General features: G+C 42.0%; 1 protein-coding gene and 1 long non-coding RNA gene across 2 annotated transcripts; both read right to left on the reverse strand.

Annotated features, from left to right (window-relative positions):
• Positions 1-68: 68 nt before the first annotated feature.
• RHOF (ras homolog family member F, filopodia associated) lies at positions 69-6724 on the reverse strand. The gene is made up of 4 exons (XM_078381789.1): positions 5096-6724; positions 4003-4112; positions 3516-3650; positions 69-2578 (listed from the first exon to the last, which is right to left on the reverse strand). Exons 2-4 carry the CDS (start codon positions 4036-4038, stop codon positions 2414-2416), a joined length of 336 nt encoding a protein of 111 aa, XP_078237915.1. The 5' UTR covers positions 4039-4112; positions 5096-6724; the 3' UTR covers positions 69-2413.
• An 8929-nt stretch (positions 6725-15653) lies between these two features.
• On the reverse strand, positions 15654-17305 carry LOC140702723 (uncharacterized). The gene is made up of 3 exons (XR_013539245.1): positions 16838-17305; positions 16137-16161; positions 15654-15704 (listed from the first exon to the last, which is right to left on the reverse strand). It is a non-coding gene; the product is annotated as an uncharacterized LOC140702723 (long non-coding RNA).
• Positions 17306-18287: the final 982 nt, after the last annotated feature.

Below are 18287 nucleotides of genomic sequence, written 5' to 3' on the forward strand. Positions count from 1 at the left end.
CTGAGACTAAAATGTTCTGTTGTAAACTGTACTTTCATCACCCAACTTCCCAGTGATTACCAAAGTAATGTGTTTAGTTTCATTTATTTCTCTCATGTTTAGGCAACTTTTCAAAATACTGTTTCCAAAAGCAGTCTACAGACGTAACAAATTAAAAGAATATAAAAACAAAGATGCAAAACAGAGTTTAAGCATGTAAACATTTAAAAATATCCCGTATACAAAAATAAAAGTTTTCAGGTTGAGATGGTTGTCAACAAATTAGATTCTAAGAAGATGATAGAGGTAAAATAATTTAGGCCTCCATTCAGTGTGCAAATTGGGAGGTCACTCAGGTGAGGGTGGTTTGATTAGTTAATGGTTGATCATATTGTCTGCAGAGCTAAGACTGTCAGAGAGACAGGCGTCCATGTCCAGTGTGAGCATTTTCTAGAAAATTTTGAATTTAGACAATTTTCCAGCGAACTAATTAGGAAAATGATCTGATTTTCCTTGTATATTTGATTTATAATAACAGAAAAAACACTTTTAAAGACCTCTATGACTCATAAATATGGGAACTGAAACAATAACTCACGTTGTGTGGTTTAAATATTCAATTCAAGGAAGTTCCAAGTTTTTTTGTTTTTAAAAAAGGATGGAAACTAATTTCAAACATTATATGGCAAGAGGGAAGTTATTTTTTTAAAGAATGTACTAATGTCTTGGTGTTTAGAGTTTAAGTGGAAAAGATAGCGCAAAACCACTGACATGCTAATTTTAGCATAACTATCAGACAATGAATTGTGTGCTACAGTTGCCCACTTGAAACAGTTTGTCTCTCTACTTCAGAGACAAAGCCTTTGGTTATCATTGCAATGCAGCAAACCTAAATATTCTAGTGATTTTTCTGCCTGCTACCATGGCCATTGGATAAATTCTGCTGACTGAAGTCTTTCAGGGAATTCAGGATATTAACTAAAGTTCACCTTTGCCCTGTACAGGTCAGTTGGCAGACAGAACGGTCTTATCCAGGGTTCAAAGTGAAACACCCATTACCTTTTTCTCTCTCTCTTTGTTGAAGAATATTCTTAGGGAATACAGAAGGTGGAAAAGATTTCTCTCTCCCATGAGTAGCACTGTTATTTGATAACCTGTTAGATCTGGTCCTTTGTATAAAGATCCCATTTCAAACCTGCAGGCATAGCATTTTGTTCTCCATGTCATAACTGATTCAGTCCTGATTACATTTGTCTTCCCCCTGCATCCATATGACGTAAGGTTTAATTCGAAACGTCTGCTTTTCTGTTCTCCCCATCAGGCGGGTTTATTTTTTGACTCAGCTCTTTGTAGTGGGTGGTGGTTAGCTCTACTGTGTTTCTCAGTGGAAATTAATTTATTGGTTACAGCCTCTCGTTGGCTGCTTAACTCAGACATCCATTAGCTCCCTGAGAAGAAACAGCCCCAGAAAAAAAGGCTCAGCAAGAAAAATGCATCTCTTTTATTTTTGGCAGAAGAATCTTGAAGATTTCCTCACCAGTGTGGTTTTGGGTGGAAACTGCAGTACGCTATGCTCTCATTCATACCAAACCACAATGAACCATTGCCAATCGGGGTATAGCTTCTGCTCTCTTAGGACAAATGCTCAGAAGTCTGGTATTTAAAAAAAGAGTAAACAATTCAGTTTTCACACAGAATTTGCTTTCCAGGTAAGCAGAACCGTACTTATCAGAGCCTATGTTGAGGTAGTTACTGAAAATGATGTGGAGTTTTAACAAAAATCTGCGTATATAGTTCACAAATGATCGATTAGAACAGTCTGTCATACAGGTCCACAGCTGTTTTAACATTACTATTATTACAGAATCCAGTGCTCACAGAGAAATAATTGAAGCTGACTAATGAGTTACTCAGCAAAAGATGTACTTTGTTCCTGGAATCTTGATAAACATACATCTTGGCAGTTTTTGTTCTGGCACAGGGTAGTTAAAGGAGGATTCTGGCCTCTCTCAAATAATGTCTTAACACTGCCATAAACAGGAGTGTTGAATGTTTTCATGTGCAAATTCTACAGTTGTTCCAATGGCAACAGATTATTTCTGTCTTTTAAAAAATGAGCAAAGCAGGAATGCGAGAATCACAGAAACAACAACGCTCTATTCTAGCAGACTTTTATCTTTTTCATAATACTAAAATTCTACTCTTCTCACAAGTGGAAGTTTAAAAAAACCCCTGAGAATGTTTCCCATTTGCTAAAAGCATAAGATTTCATTCTGCTGTTTGGCGAATTAAATGTAAGTAGAGCAGGAATTTCTGTATGGAAATAAATCTGATCTCTGAAAGTCCAGTCCAGTCTTGAACTTGTTTTTAAATAACCATGGCTTTTCTTACTAGCCAAGGTAGATTTCTGTAGGTCCATATGATGTCCAGATTATTATAATATGGCACACCTTCTTGATTTTGTCTGATGCTTAGCCTTTTTCATGGCGTTCAGGGCGATGCTAGCCGCTTCTCTAAAAACCGATTCAATGTTTTCCCGAAACTTCGCAGAACACTCCAGGTAAATGTCTGCATTCATCTGCTGGCAAACTTCTTCACCCTGGAGGAAAACACAAAGATAACGCCTTCAGGATGAGAGCTAACCCAAAGGCGAAGGACAGAGGCAAAATGAGAAGCTCATGACTCAATGGTGTGCAGTGCCGGACACCAAGTGTCCTTGAGTTGACCCAAGAGGAGGAACCACAAGAAGCAAAGAAAAGATGGTGCTCCTTCTCCCATTCTATGTGTGGAAGGTGGTCAGATTACCAGCTGAATCGGGACAGCTCCCTCCTCAGCAGCTGAGGAACAGGGTAGTTGAATGGACTCCAAAGAGGCCATCTGGCATCCATGGCACTGCCCCTTTCCAACAGGGAGAAGCAGCTGTGGGCAGCGGGGGCTCAGGAACATGGATGCGAGTCTTTGTGTCTTTCATTCCTCTGAGAATGAATGAGCAAATTAAGAACTCTCCTCCCTGCTGGGTGAGATCACGTGAGTTTTTGTGCCTTTTTTTTTCCTTTACATTTTTCAGCTTCTTGGATAAAAAAATGTATTTCAGGTATTTATGTAAAATGTGATGGCTTTAAAAAACAAAACCCTAAAATATAAGGATTGCACCACCATCACCCCCATTTTAATGCTAGTGCTGATGAAAAAAAAATTGGTGTCTTCCCATTCATGAAAGAGCAAAAAATCTTGAAGCAGTTGATAGCTTTTTCCCTGTCAAGGATGAAAAATACTGGGAGTGCTCATAACCTCCCTTCTGAGGAGCAACACCTTCTGAGTCCTCCCACCTATCTCCAGTATTCACTGCCTAAGGCACTTTGTCTAAAGGTCGGTCCTGGGTACATCTGCAGGCAACCTGGGAAGTAAAGATCCATATGTGAATTGGAATGATCCTCAGAAGCAGACTTGCAGAGAGTTCAGTCAGAATTAATTAGATGGAATGTACTTCACACTGAACGTACACATGGTTGCACCGTGAACCATTCTCTCTTTACCTGGCTATACGTAATCGGCTCTTGCTGAGCAGAACGGAGCTTCCTTAGATGTTCTTTGTCCTTCCGCAGATCCGTTTTGCAGCCCACGAGCACGACAGGAGTTCCACGGCAGAAGTGGTTCACCTCGTGAGACCACTGGTGTAAAGAAAGAGATCTAAGTGTTCAAACTTCACTCGGTGTGACAAAGTCAGTAAACGCTGATGGACACATTTCAGAAGCTAAGCGACAGGAGAGTTGGAAAGAATGTAAACTATCGAGAAGGTGGGGGAAGAAATAATTAAACTAGCTAAAAAACGTATGGAAGAAATGGAAGGAAAAGCGAGATTATGGATCAGTGCTAAAATAGAACAGTACCATTTTGTTCAAAGGCAACTAGCATCAGCAAAGGCTTCCCTACCTTTGGTAAGAATAGTATAAAAACATCTGCCTTGGACTGTTCTTGCTTATCAGGTTTAAAGATGGCAAGCCTTCAGCAGAAGCTTCTTACCTTAATTAACACATTGTCAAAGCTAGTAGGGTTCATGACGTCATAACAAATTAAAACCACATTTGTGTTCTGATATGACAGTGGCCGTAGGCGATCATAATCCTCCTGTCCTGAAGCACAAGGAGAAAGCAAAGAGCTTAATTTAAACCTGCCCCCATCCAGTTGTTCTGTGTGATGGCAGCAAAATTTCTATTGTTGGAAGCTGGGAAACCTAACCTTTCAGGTTCCCGCATCATTTGAACGATAGCAATTACTGTTTTTGACTATTCCTCCCCTTTGTATAATAATCCGATAAACATGAAGTTACAGCACCCTAAGCTATCCAAAGGGTGACATTTCCTGCTAACACCAGTGTCTTGTACAACTTAAACTGCCCTTGATTTGCAGATACTGATGTACCTTGGCATGCCATCTTGATTAAGCTCTGAGTCATGTTGGTTGTGCCATGCTGTATTAGCTTAGTCAGCAGGAAAGCAAAGGTCAAACAATATAAATTTTAATCTGTGAAAATCACATCATTCCAACCCTCTAGGGTTTGTAGGGAGAGGTAAATAACACGAGAAAGAATTTGATCAAGGATCAGGGCTCCATGGATTGGCCACTCCTTACACTTCCCTTCCGTACACACAATCTATTCTATGGGCTACAAGGGTTCTGGGTGAGAAACATGCATTTGGCAGGGAATTTTACCCTACCACAGCGGATTCCGTACATTTTCTATGTCCTGGAGTGTTCATATGTGTCATCCTTGTTGGGTCTTGTTGTTTCCCCACATAAGATTAAAGCTTAACCTTGAATTCACCCACCAATCTATTGTGGCTATCAACTGGAGAGAGAATTTTGGGACTGAGGTCTTCTGATTACCCTCCCTGCCCGACTCATCTTGTAAAAGAGCTTGTTATAAGCTTCCGATGAGTTCTCAGTTTGAAATGAACGGTTGTAAATCATATGGATATAGTCTTTAAAAAAAGTAACCTGACACATCACATGTCTTGCAATATATTTCCATCCAGTGCAGGAAATTTTGACATTGCTCGTACATGCTTTTGACAAACCACAAAATTTGCATGTTTTTCTTTTAGACCAAGATTACCTGCAGTGTCATATAGATGCAGGATTACTTCTTTCTTTCCCACTGTGACGCTGGTGGTGTATTTCTCAAACACTGAAGGAGCGTATTGCTGCCAGAAATAGGAAGCAGAGTGCAGTTAGTAAATATTCTGATTTTCCACCACCCTTTTCTCCAAACCGTGGCGAGTTGTAACTGACTGAAATCAGGATTGGAGTTTCAAAACTTCAAGCGTTGAAGATAATACTCTAGATGGATATAATTTATGCATTTGTATAGGGAATGTGCATACCAATGTGACATTAAGATGGAGGGACTTTCCACACCAAAATTCCCTTTCTTTTAGGTTATCTTTAGTGCACAAGTGGGTCTGAGGACTCACAAATGGGTCACAGTCTGATCTCAGTTAAGATGCTGTTATGTTATGCTACTATTTTGTTTGCCAAGGACATCTACCCACTCAACCAACCAATTATGACATGTACTCAAGAGAAATCCATGGAAAATCTGCAGAAGCAAGTGGTGTAGTCCACAAAAGCTTGTGCCAAATAAGCTGTTCTCTTCAAGGTTCTACGTGATTCTTGGAGGGTATCCCACCCCCTCATAAAAATTAGTGGCTACTTGCTTGACAACTTTTTTTTAAACCGCTGGGTGTTCCTACCAAAGACACTGGTGAATTCTACTCAACCTTTCTCTTTCCAAGCCACCCCATGATGCCATATTGCTCTTCTTTCTGAAAATCCATTTGTTTATGGAGTTTGAAAAGCATCTTGGTATATTCTCAAGCTGAGATGGTGCTGAGAAGGATTTTATTACAACTGGCAACGTCTGTAATAGAGAAGAGCACAATTCTCTTAAGTTTCCAATGTGCTAACAGCTAAAGCTGTGACAGGAAGACCATAATCGGAACATCCTGCCGCTATGTGGTTTAGAGGCAACTGGAGGAGTTTCTTGAGATCATACCTCTTTGCTCCTGTTAACTACTTTGACCAAAAGCTACAGTTACGCGAAGTGTCATACGCAGGTCTTGTAACCTTCACACAAGCTATTTTAACTCTCGAATTAAGGGTCTTTCCTCTCTTTGGATCAGCCTTCAAAACCTGAGTGAGAAGGACTACACATAGATCATGTGAAGGTATCTCAACAGATTTCCGGGGTCTACAGGTTTACTCATTCATAGTGCATAACTCACTTTCCCTTGCGTTGCCGTAAAAATGAAGTGCAACAGCTTGGCCTGACAAGATACTAAGAAATACAGCACATTGATTAGTTGGGGATGTTGCATTATTCTACCGAACTGATACCAAACACTCTTGTGTCTCCTTGCAAGTCACAAGGGATCCAAGCCTCCTTTGATGCATATTTTATGAACCATATGTATTTGGATGGGATGGTAAAAAGTTCTGTTTTCCGTAGAAGCCATGACGCGAGTCTTCTGAACAGTACCAAAGGAAGCTGGCAGCTGTAGGCTGGTGTTGTTTTTGCAGTTTTCTATATAAAAGTGCTGCTATAAACCTACGGTGATTTTCAAGGGAGCCGCGTCAACTCCATTTGAGCTTCTGGGAGGGATGAATGAGATGTCTATACTATACTTTCCATGAGGCTGTTGTTGAGCTTTCAAAAGATATGCAGAGCTACAGGGGAATTCAGAATGTTTACGCCGCCTTTCTCCTCCGGGGGGGGGGGAGAAAAAAAAGGCGGCTTGCATCATTAAAACCACAATAGGAAAAGCTTTTTAAAAAACCACCACCAGTAAATTATCCCATTATTAACGCTGAATTGATGGAGAGGGATAAATAAGAATGTTAAAATTGGCTGTGTTTTCTTACAACTCCCTCTTCAAAAAGTCAGAGCAGGAGGCAGTTCTCCCTTCTCTAGCCATCCTCCCCTTTTGAGGGCCCATTTTAAAGACTTTTGATTTTATTTTAAAAATAATCTCAGGCTTTTAAAGGGAGAATATAAATCCCCCCCACAGCGTCTTGTGAAAAATTAGTGCTGCCTCAAGCTATGTGATTAGCACAAAAGGCGTGGGACAAAATCAAAGGACAAGTCATACCAGAAGTCAAGAAACAGAAAATATGTATTTATTTATATTATTTATATGCCGCCTTTCTCTCCATGGGGACCCAAGGCGGCGTACAGCAGGTAAAACAACTTTAAAAACAGTGTGGAAATATAATATTTAAAAAATAATTATCTACTGATGAGTTTCAAATTCATCTTTATTTTGTTGAAACTGTGGTCAAGAGTCCAATAGAGGAATGGATTTTTAGAATCAGACTAGTGATAAATTGCAACATCTTGGATGGAGAAAAACCCACCAGGGAGCCCACCCAGCCTTACTGATGACAATCAAGAGGAGTTCCCCCGTCATGACGTTTTGACTTGCTTTGATCTTGTGTGTTCAGGACAGGAAGCAAGCCATTTTGTTGGATGACCTAATAGCTGTTAAAAGTAGTTGAAAGCATGAGGGGTACCTGTTGTATGTACCTAGAGCTGCTATAGTAGTGACAGACTTGGTTGCCCCCATTGATAGCATTCCAGTGGACACACACACACACAAAAAAAAAAACATTGCCTTCAGCATACGTACAGTACTTAACTATCTGGCACATTCAATCTTATATGAGCTAGGTTTGCCTTGCAATGTGATGCTTTTAATCTGCAAAGTTTATTTTGATTGGTGGTTTAGTATTTCCATTTGAGTATGAAAGTCGCTTATTATTGTTAGTAACTTTAAGTATTCCTAATGATGTGGAAAGGCAGGAGAGAAATATTTTAATAATATTAAAAATGGATGTAATGGAGTTAGAGGATTCCCCCCTCAGGCAGAACCTAGAGTACAATCTCAAATCAATCCTAAAGTTTTCATGAAATTCAATTGTGCTTATCCCCTATCAAGTGAATATAGCATTGCAGCTGTGACTGATTAAGCAGTTTCTGTGGTATCTCAGAACAACAGGGCAAGACATATTAAAGGGGGACATTTTAAAAATGCACAGTACTGTACTGTACTTGTAAAAAGTACTCTACAATCATCACTACTAGGTTTTGCCACTAGATGGCGATCTAGATCTAAATAACAAATGCTTTGCAAGTTGTACACCCAACAGAGGGGAGAAATGAAGGCTAGTCAAGAGACATGTTAATTGTTCAACTGTCCAGAAAGGTCATACAGCCAAAATGCTAAATATATTTATACTTTATAATCCAACAGGTCTTCGGGCCTTTTCTCTTGAGTAATAGTCTTAAAAGCACCATGTTAAATCTCTAAAACTGAAATTACAAACCCAGTAAGAAATATTTAAAACATGAAACATCTGGAATAACTATGAACTATAACCTTAAGTTTTTAATTACTGAACTAACAAAATACCCGCCTTTAATTAACAATATATTTATACTTGCCTCCTTTGGTTATTATTACAGTGTCCTCAAAGCAGAAGCAGCATGTATTGGCACAAATCTACTTACAGAGTGTGGTGGTAAGAACACTAAAAACCTTCCAATTTTTTTTTTTTTTTTGCCAGTCAGAAACAATCAGGCCCATCTGGGGGTGGAAGTCATGGACACCCTTTTAAAAAAATCTAGTTATTAAGTTTGTACTGCTCTCCTGTTGTTACATATAGCCAAAAATAATGGGGATTTATATTTAAAGCATCAATGTGACACACAACAAGCTGAAGTATATTCTATATACTTAATGAAGAGAAGCGGGTTGTGATGGTATTTATCTCAATCTGTTCATGCTTCAGGATCATTAATGAAATGTTACTGAAAATCAAGAGTTCTTTTCATCACTTTCATGTGGTTATTGAAAATACTTCCAAGTAAATGTTAAAAGAGATCCACTGTTCTGTGGAACTTTCAAAACAATTCAACCAGCAAGTCAGTAAACCAGACATAAGTTAAAATAGTCTTTATTTTTTTAAAAAATTAGGGGTTGCAGCAGGGTTCAAGAAAGAGGAGAACAACATTGTACAAATCCTGTTTAGCTATATTTCCTAGCAGCTGATTTCCTGCAGTGCAGTTGCCATGCTGTCCCCCTAAGCTAAAGCAACTGTTCAAACATTAACTAGTATTATAGATATTGAAAAGTTGCACACCACTACACAAGGGAGTTACATTCAATATTCCTTCTTTGGCCACTAACACTTCCAATATTCCAACACTGTACTTGTTAGCAACCATCAGCCAGTGACCTATTGTTAACATGAATGTTTTAGTTATACGAAAATGTTTGGGAGTAAAACACCTACCCATGGACTAACGAAATAGTTCAATATATGCCACTTTACTGCTTGAAATGAAAGTCTACTGAAGTAGATGATCTATCCAGACACAGGAAGATAAGAATTAGGAGTGGAGCATCCCAAGATTAAAGAAAGAAGATTCTGAAATACAAACTCTTAAACGTCTAGCCGTTAAACCCACAGCTACACTCAGTGTTCCCCAAATGGGATGCCTTCCATCTATCCCACAATGCCTCACCATGCTTATTGGAACTGTAGTCCAAAACATCTGGAGGGCACCCGACCAGGGTGGGAAAGCTTACACTATGTACTGTGAGCTAAACCATATGTGATCCATTTGGTTCAGGGCAGTGCTAAACACAGGAAGAGAGCTCTGTCCTTGATCATAAAGGCCTCACGCTTCCCCGCATCATTCTGTAGCAACAATTAAGCAATTTGGATTACATTGCTTCCTCATTTCTCACTGAAGTGTCATAAGACATTTTTCTTCTAAAGCAGGCGTTCTTGTTGTCTATTTCCCCTGTTGTTATGCTGATGGCTTACCAGAGGTCCTTTCTCAAGTTACCAATCTGCACATTTTCCAAACATTCTGTTTTTAAAAGGGAAGTTATCAATTGCTCACAAGGGGGTCATTTTTCAAAGATATTGTGGCCCAACAGCTCTTCTCTCCAATTATTCTTTACTGCAATAACAAACTAAAGATGATTGAAGACTTTGGGTTTAGAGGTGTGCTTGTATACATAGTAGCTTATAATGCAATTTCCAGCAAGAACTAGCTGGTTATTTATTTGAATTATTCAAAGTTCTGTGCCTTCCCTCTGCCTCTCATATTACCTCTCTCTAGGTCCTTGTTTGCTGCAGTGACAAAAAAATTAAAGGGGCAAAGTTTTTCCATCCCTCGATCCAGGCCCTCTGTTCAGTTTTGCTCAGTCGCATTTGGCCCTCTTAAGAACATAAACATCTGTAACCCTGGCTCCCTATCCAGCAGGAAGTTTTAGTGAAGCCCATAAACAGAACTTGAAAGTGGCATTTCCTAGTAATTAGTGCCTGGTGGAATACTGTGTCTGTAGGAGGAGATTCTGTCTAATCAACAATGCCTGTTAGCAATAGAAGAGAAATGTATTTTTCATGAGTGTATCAAGACCCCATTTAAAACTAGTTAAGTCATTGCATGTTATTATGAATGCCGTCCATTCCACAGTATGTGAAGCAGGATTTACACTATTTGGTTCATACTTCCCATCATTTTTACCGGATGCCACCAAGTTTTAGGAGGAATGCGAGAACCCTCTCTCTGCACACTCTGCAGGCCATGTTTTCAACCAGTTCCTCACATCTTTCTTTGCTCAGCCCCTTTCTGTGCAGCCCCTCTTCCTTTCTGTGTGTGTCTTAAGAAGTTCCTCTGCTGCACACACCCCTCTCCCCCAAGAGCCCCTTCCTAGTGCTAAGATTAGTCTTTTCTCCCAGCTAAGTTCCTTCCTGCCCCCTCCTCGCCTCAGTCCACTGCCTACTTAGTATCCTTGCTTCAGCTCCCTGTTGTTTAGGATTCCAGCCTTTAGCATTTCTTTCCCCAGTCCTCAGGCATCTCCACATGATGAGACTATAATCCCATACTAGCTGCTTTCTTCTCCTTCACAGAACCTCACAGCAAACTGCTTAAAGCAACTGAACATTAACTCATTGCACCAGCTTAACCAATCAGTTTCAAAAGCTTTGTCCTAAAGTACAGTGTAAGGTTTAGAGGTTAAATCCTGGATGACCAGAGTTCAAATCTACCATTAATTTACTGCAGCCTTAGAATCTCCTGCACTTTAGTACTTCTGGGGGAGGGGAGCAAACCAAAGTATGTTGCATGTCAGCAGTCATTAAAGTACGGTAATTCACATAATCCAGGAGGCACCCTTGCATACAGAAAAAGTACAACCAGTACATCACAGGCTTCTAAACAGAAAGATAGTACTGTAAGAATGGATATACAGAAATGATAAAGAGACATTATCATTTCCTCCAGAACTTGATGCACTGAACATATAATTTCAGTTCAGGGATCATAACATATAATCACTGAAGAAGTGTAAATTTAAGGACACAATGCTTCTGTTTTAAGTCCTCAGGTTTACAAATATAGGAAAAGGAGGGAGAGAAAGCTTAAAATACACTGAGGTAGTAATTCTAACAGGAAATGTACTTGGCTACACATGCTCTTTGCCATCTATAATGATCCTGCAAGAGTTTGGTGGAATTACTTCCATTCAAAATTTCCAGTCCTACAGGTATATACTGTTACAAAAACACTTCAAAACAAAACCAAGGGTATTGTGGCATCTCTCAGGTTAATTTGCTACAATACTTTTGTTTTTATTATATATAAACAAAAGTATTGTAGCAAATAAATCTGAGAGATGCCACAGTACCCTTGCTTTTGTTTTGAAGTGTTTTTGTTACAGTATATACCTGTAGGACTGGAAGTTTTGAATGGAAGTGGTTCTACCAAACTCTTCTAAATAGTATATATACAGTATACTGAAACAGCAAAACAGTTACCCCACTGAAAACTGGTACCATCCTACAAAGCAACAAAGTTCATACTATGTCTGACAAAGACCCAGACTTCCATATACTGTACAGTTTAATTATTTTGTGCTTTCTGAAACACAACTGTGAAAAGGAAAATTTGACTTCAGCCCATAAAATGATTAAGAGAAAAATCTAAGCATTTTCATCACAGGAAGGGACCCTTCTCAGTTCATGGTGCTGAAGCTAGGGAGGCTAATAAATATCAAGTCAATTAGTTGCTACAGCTATTTTAACTTGGGTATTTCTGCATGGCATACAGACAGATTCATAGAATAACATCTCAAATACTGGGTGGGAAAGAATTGTGAGTACTATTGACCATTCTTATGCAAGAAAGAAAAATGTAAAACTGAACACAGTGATCAAGATTTGTAACTGATCGTTGGAATCATCTGTTACAGACATGATAGCCACATAACCCACATCAAGAGATTACAGTAATTCAGAGGCAGAAGTATCAGTGCCTATTAATAGAATATCCAACAAAAAAAGATGGAAAAAAGGAAAGCCACTGGCTAAATATATCAGACTAACCCAAAAGTACATTGTCGGTGGAAATAAGAGTGTGTGTTACAGCACTTGTCACAATGAACATCTTTGCAAGAGAAAGCTAGTTGTCCAGCTTCCCCTACTTGCAGCTTGGCATACAACAGACTAACGTAATTACTGTTTAGAACAGCTGAACATAATGAGTGTTCATATGAAGGGCCTTTGAAAATCAGGCATACTCTATAATGTTATCAGTCACAAATGATACATATCCAGGAAACCTCCTTGGCTATAAAGACAAATCCAAGTTCCACAGTGACCTACATTAATATTGAACTGAAGCAGGGAGGAAAGTGTACGCAGGCAGGATGTACACATGAGCAGGGTTGTCAGGATGACAGGAACAAGCTTGTTTTTTCAAGCAACCACTAATTCCTCCTTTGTATTCATCTGAAAAGGATTTAAGAACTTCAGCCACTTCATTTGTAGCACACAATTACAGCAGCAGGAGTCTCTAGGCTAGAGCTCTACTAATCAACAAATCAGCCAGCCAACCTTACAAGCTGTTGCTATATTTCAAACAGGTCCACATAAAAAACGTTACCAGTTCATCCGCTTTTGGAAGGAAAAGGTAAACAGACCAGAAATGTGAGGATCTTTAGGAGAAGGCACACATCCACTCAGCCGCCATTCCTAAGCTGCTAAGCCTCCATTCTAAGAGTTGTCTGGAACCAAGAACTCAAGAAGCTCATTAGGATGTTTTGATATTTTATTCAGATCTTGTTGGGGAACGGGAAGCCAGTCTCCCAAAATAATCTCAAAAAATAAAGGAGCAGTTGAATTCTAAGCACGTTGACTGTGAAGCAACTCCTACAAGATTCAACAGAATGGCTTCCTGACGGACGATACCACTAGCATGCTTCCAACTGGCAAAGCGCTGCCTCTTAAGCAATTCCTTCCACCCACACAAACCAAACCAGAAGCTTGACATTGTTCGGTGTTTAACAAACAACCTCCTCCTTCCAGTTGTTGCTTAAAAAGCCGGTTTTACCACTTGAGCAGATCGTAGGACTTGATGGCAGAACAGAATGGAATGTCTTCAGTCCTACAAAGATCTAGGAGACAACACCCGTGGCCTCCTGCTGAATATTTTACAAGAGAAGCCAGAGGAGACATGTATAAATCACGTATTTTAACCGGATACAGATATGCTGGGGGAAAAAACATCTCAGAACCAGGAATTTCAGCTATGGTATTTCTCTGCACAAGTAGAAGCCATTCACTTCTTTACGCCAAGACATTTGGAGGAGGAGTGTTATTTTTCTAGCAAAATCCATACACCACACATCTAATTTCTTATATTAATCTCTGTAGATTAATACAAAAAGATCAAAATGGAAAGACTCCATTCAAGGATCCCGGAGAAGTCAAGGCCAGGAATTTATCCAGCTTGCTTTTCAGAAAATGTCCAAAAGCCAGTCCTTTTCGCCCCCTCGTCGGACAACACTGGGAGGAAGCCACCCCGCGCGAGCTGGTGGCCTCTCCGGAATCTCTAACTGGAGCTGTCAGAGCAGATCTTCAGAGCAACTCTCCAGAGCTGTGGCGGAAGGCAAGGAGGTGCCTTTCTTTGGAGGCGAGGGAAGCTGCAGTGCTCCCCCAAGAAGCCCTGGCTGGACAAAAGGGAAACCATTGCAACGGGTTGCATGCCTGGCACTCCATCCCTTAAGGGCGAAACTGGCAAGGGATGCCCTCTGAGAGCCCGCTGGCTGCCGTCTGACAACAGGCCATGGACTCCCTTGATCTGCTCCTCCTCCTCCTGGGTCACGGCTGAACTCGCCCTTCCTAGGGGGCATCCTGTGTGTGTGTGTGTGTGTGCGTGTGCGTGGAGGAAAGGAGATTAGCAACGCCTGATGACCCGTTTGCAGGCACGTGGGAAAGAGCTCCCCTTGTTCCAAAGAGTTCCTCCCCGGGAGGGGCGCCTCGCCCGTGCAGCAAAAGGAGCCAAGTCGCGGCCACGTCGGAGGGAACACCTAAAAAAAGCCTCCCTGCACTGCAGAAAGCGGCCCTCAGAGCCCAGCGCACGGAGCCACCCCTGCTGCCCTCGCAGCTCTAGCCGGGCGGCGGCTAAGAGCCCGGCCGCCCCCAGCCCGGGCCCTTTCCTTACAAAAAAACCCAAAGCCAGCCCAAGTATCGCTGCTTTTCCTGGTGTCTAGACACAAAGGACGCGGGCCGCCCGGCCGCCCCTCTGCGCCTTTTGTCTTCGCTCTGCTCCACGGGAGCAAGTCCTGTTTCTTTAAAAGCCGGGCGGGGAGGCTACCCGGGGCCTTCCCCTCTCCCCCCTCCCTCCCCTCCTGTCTGCAACCCACCCCCACCCCACCCCCGGGAGTGTGGAGCCGAGCAGCAGGCAGAAAGTTGGAGCCCGGCCAGGATCTCCTCTTACACCCTCGCCCCGCTCCTGCCTTGCTCCTCGGCTGCTGCAGGAAAGCACTCCTTGCACGGAATGGCAACCATCTTTTCCCGCCCGGCTGTCTCTCCCCCCCCCCACCATTTCTCTCTCTCTTTTTTAAAGACTCCTAGAAAACGACGCAAGAAAGCAATCCTCTCACTTCTGCTTTTCTTTCTACAAGCCCTTCCTGCACACACGAGGAGAGACGGGGGGGGAGGGGAGGGAAGGGAGGTGGCGAGCGAAGAGAAAAGCCTCTCTCTTTTGCATTGATCGAAAGCAGAAAGCACGCTCTGAACCTTGGAGAGAGAGAGAAAAAAAAACCAAGCGTTGGGGCTGTCCCAAAAAAAAACAACCAGCGCCACACAGGAGAAAAGACAGCCGCCATGATGAAGCCCGACTTACTCGCGCACAATATGGAGTGAGCCCTGCCAGTGCAGGAATGGGAATTCAAGCCTCTTTTCAGGGCACCAAAGCCAGGGTGAACTGGGTGCGAGAGGTGGTTTTTGCCTCGTCCTGCCCCCCCCATATCTCCAAATAAAGGGTGTTTTTCTCTCTCTCTTTCTTGCTCTCTCCCGAAGCCAGCGGGGTTATTTTCGGGCGCCTCTCCTTGCAAACAGCGTAGACTGGCTGCTGAGAAATAGCAAGCGCGCCCAGCAGCACCGCTCAGAAAAGGCAAAGCGTCTCGCGGGTGGGGAAAGGCAACCTCCATTTTGGACGTCCTTTTCCGAACTCCTGCTCTCTCTCGGACCAGGCTTCCTCTGGCCAGGGAAGAAAACCTCTGGAAGGGTACATTTTTTTACAAATTAAAGAGTCCATCTTGCCTGTTCAAGTCGATGGCGTCCTTCCCAACGTCCTGTCTTTGCTGTTTCTCTTTTGACAGAAGACAAAAGACCATAAAAAAAAAAAATAACACTCTCCACTGCTAACTGGAGGGGAAGAAAGACTCCTTTCCTCCATTATGTTGCCTGTACGTATTGGGATCTTTTCCTTTTTTAAAAAAATATCCCACCCCTACCTCCAGATTTAAGAGGAACAGTTTAGCAGAGAAATTAATACCGTCATGGATTTGCAGCAGCTCTTCAAATTAACAAAGATGAAGCCAAGCCCTTTTGTTACAGGAGGATCATAGAAAGGAAAGTATCCTTTGGAAAGAAATAGATTCTGAATATGGACTTTTCACAAGAACATTAGCTCCCTTGCCCCCCACCAGAAAGTAACTCGGATATCCGCCCTGCACAAAAACATTTGTTGCACAGGCCTGCTCGTATCTTTCGTTGCAAGGGCAAAATGGTTTACTTACCCGCACACCATAGTTGAAAGCAGTTCTGGAGGTGAAGGTTTTTTTTGGGGGGGGGGGAGAAAGTGGGGAGGGAGATGTTAAAAACCTATTTCTAAATATACGTTCTGCTATTTATCATCAGTTCTCTGCCCTATGTTTGCAAAACAAAATCCGTTGAGTCATTTCTACGGCTTTAACAAAAAAACAAAAGTACTGTATCAGAAAACATCGACTTCTTATGACTAACAGTATTTAGTCCACTTAGGGAAAAAAAATAAGAATTTCCAGGCTTACATCGGTACGTATTTGTGGCAGATTTACTCTGCACATAAAAAGGACGCTGCGTGTTAAACTTTTCTCCTCGGCTTCCATTTTTAAAACATGATCTCACATACTTTCAAATTGGTACATGTTAGTGTGAATACATTTCACTAATAGTTACCGTATGTAAACATTTTAAGCATCTCTAGCTAAATAAGGTTGATTTTAAAAGTACTTCAGAAGCAATTACTAATAAACAAGACAAAAAATGACATGCAGATGAAGTTTGAAAAACTCATTAAAAATAAGGAGAATTCCAGTAACATTACCAATGAAAACTACACTTAAAAGGACATAATGGATTGGGTACTTACAATGTAAAAGGAAAACAAAAAAAACCCTTATCCTAATGATTTTTTTTCAACAATTCACGTTTCCTACATCTATATTTAAAACGTTACCTTGTTAGCACGAAAGGATTTAACTTAAAGATGGCCAGGTATTTAAGTGTTTAATACAGGAAACTGTATCTAAAAATGTTTTGCTCAGGCAGATAAAACAAAAACTTTCCAAAAACAAACACACCAAAAATACATTATGTATTTACTTTTTTTGGTCACTCAAAATTGTTACTGCTGACAGTAAGGGCGTGCCATGACCTAGTTATATACAAGACAAAGATGGTTTCCAAATTCAAAGGGAAAAATCCAGAGCTTTTTATAAAAGTCTTCCTTCTTCCTTTGAGTCCTCTAAATGTTGATGTTCAGACATTAAACTCAAACAATGAGAGAGAGAGCAGAATCCTGAAAATGGAAGGTGTGGAGGATGCAATTCAAATCAAGGATCCCCTTTTGAGACAAAGGAAAACCCAGTTTTCCATTGCAGAAAAATGGCTGCCTGATCTGTTGGCCTCTCCTTAGCTGTCTGCTGAAGGATGTTTTTAGATCCGCGTCTAATAACTCAAGCCCTATGGAAGCTGCGCGCTGATTGGATGCGCCCGCCTGGTGCCTCTAACCAGCCAATTACCTTAACCACGTCCAAATTACACACCAAAAAGCACAAGACGAGGTTAAAAAAAAAAACAACATACACACACACACACCACACACAGAGAGAGAAAGAAAAGAAAGGGAACCCACACACGCGACCGCGCGTTCACACATGCACCAGGAGGCCCTAACAAGGCGACCCTGGATGCGGGGTGGGGTGGGGTGGGGTGGGGTGGGGGAGAAGAGAGAGAGAGGGAGGAGAGGGGAAAGAGAAAATCCAATTGAGGCCCCCCTCTTATTTTATTTTAGATTTATTTATATATATATATATATACATGTATTGCCCTGGTGGAGCTGCTGCGAGCCGCACCAAAATGGAAGGTCCGAGCTGATTGGTCGCTCCGCTCCTCGAAGCAGCAAAACGGCTACTTGGCTTCCTCTCTCCTCCCCCGAACCGGGGAAAGTGACACATTGTAACAAAACGGGGGAGCCCCCCCCCACCGCTCTCCCCCTCCCTCTCCTGCCACCCGGCGGGGAGGGGGACCCTGCTGCCGCAGCTTCCCTAGGAAGCCAAGGACTCGTGTGTCCCCCCCCCCCACGGGATATAACTTCCAAACAACATTTTTTTGGGGGAGGGGGTTCTTTCTCATTTCCTCTCTCTCTTTTTCCCGGATTTCAAAGAAAAAGAAGCCAAATCCTCCACCCGCCCACTCACCCCCAGATGCTCCCACCACCACCACCACCACTACTCGACCCACTGGTGGTCCCCCCTCCCTCCCTCCCTCCTTCTCCCCCCCCCACTCGGTCCATTTTGTTTAGGACCCGTTGGGTTTAGGTAAATGTAGTCGGCAGATTCCAAGGGGGGGCCCCGTGAAATCGGAGGCGGCCTGGCGGTGGGGGCGGCCGGCGGAGGTCGGTGGGT

This window comes from Pogona vitticeps, chromosome 14 (genome assembly GCF_051106095.1).
Source record: "Pogona vitticeps strain Pit_001003342236 chromosome 14, PviZW2.1, whole genome shotgun sequence".
Taxonomy (NCBI): domain Eukaryota; kingdom Metazoa; phylum Chordata; class Lepidosauria; order Squamata; family Agamidae; genus Pogona; species Pogona vitticeps.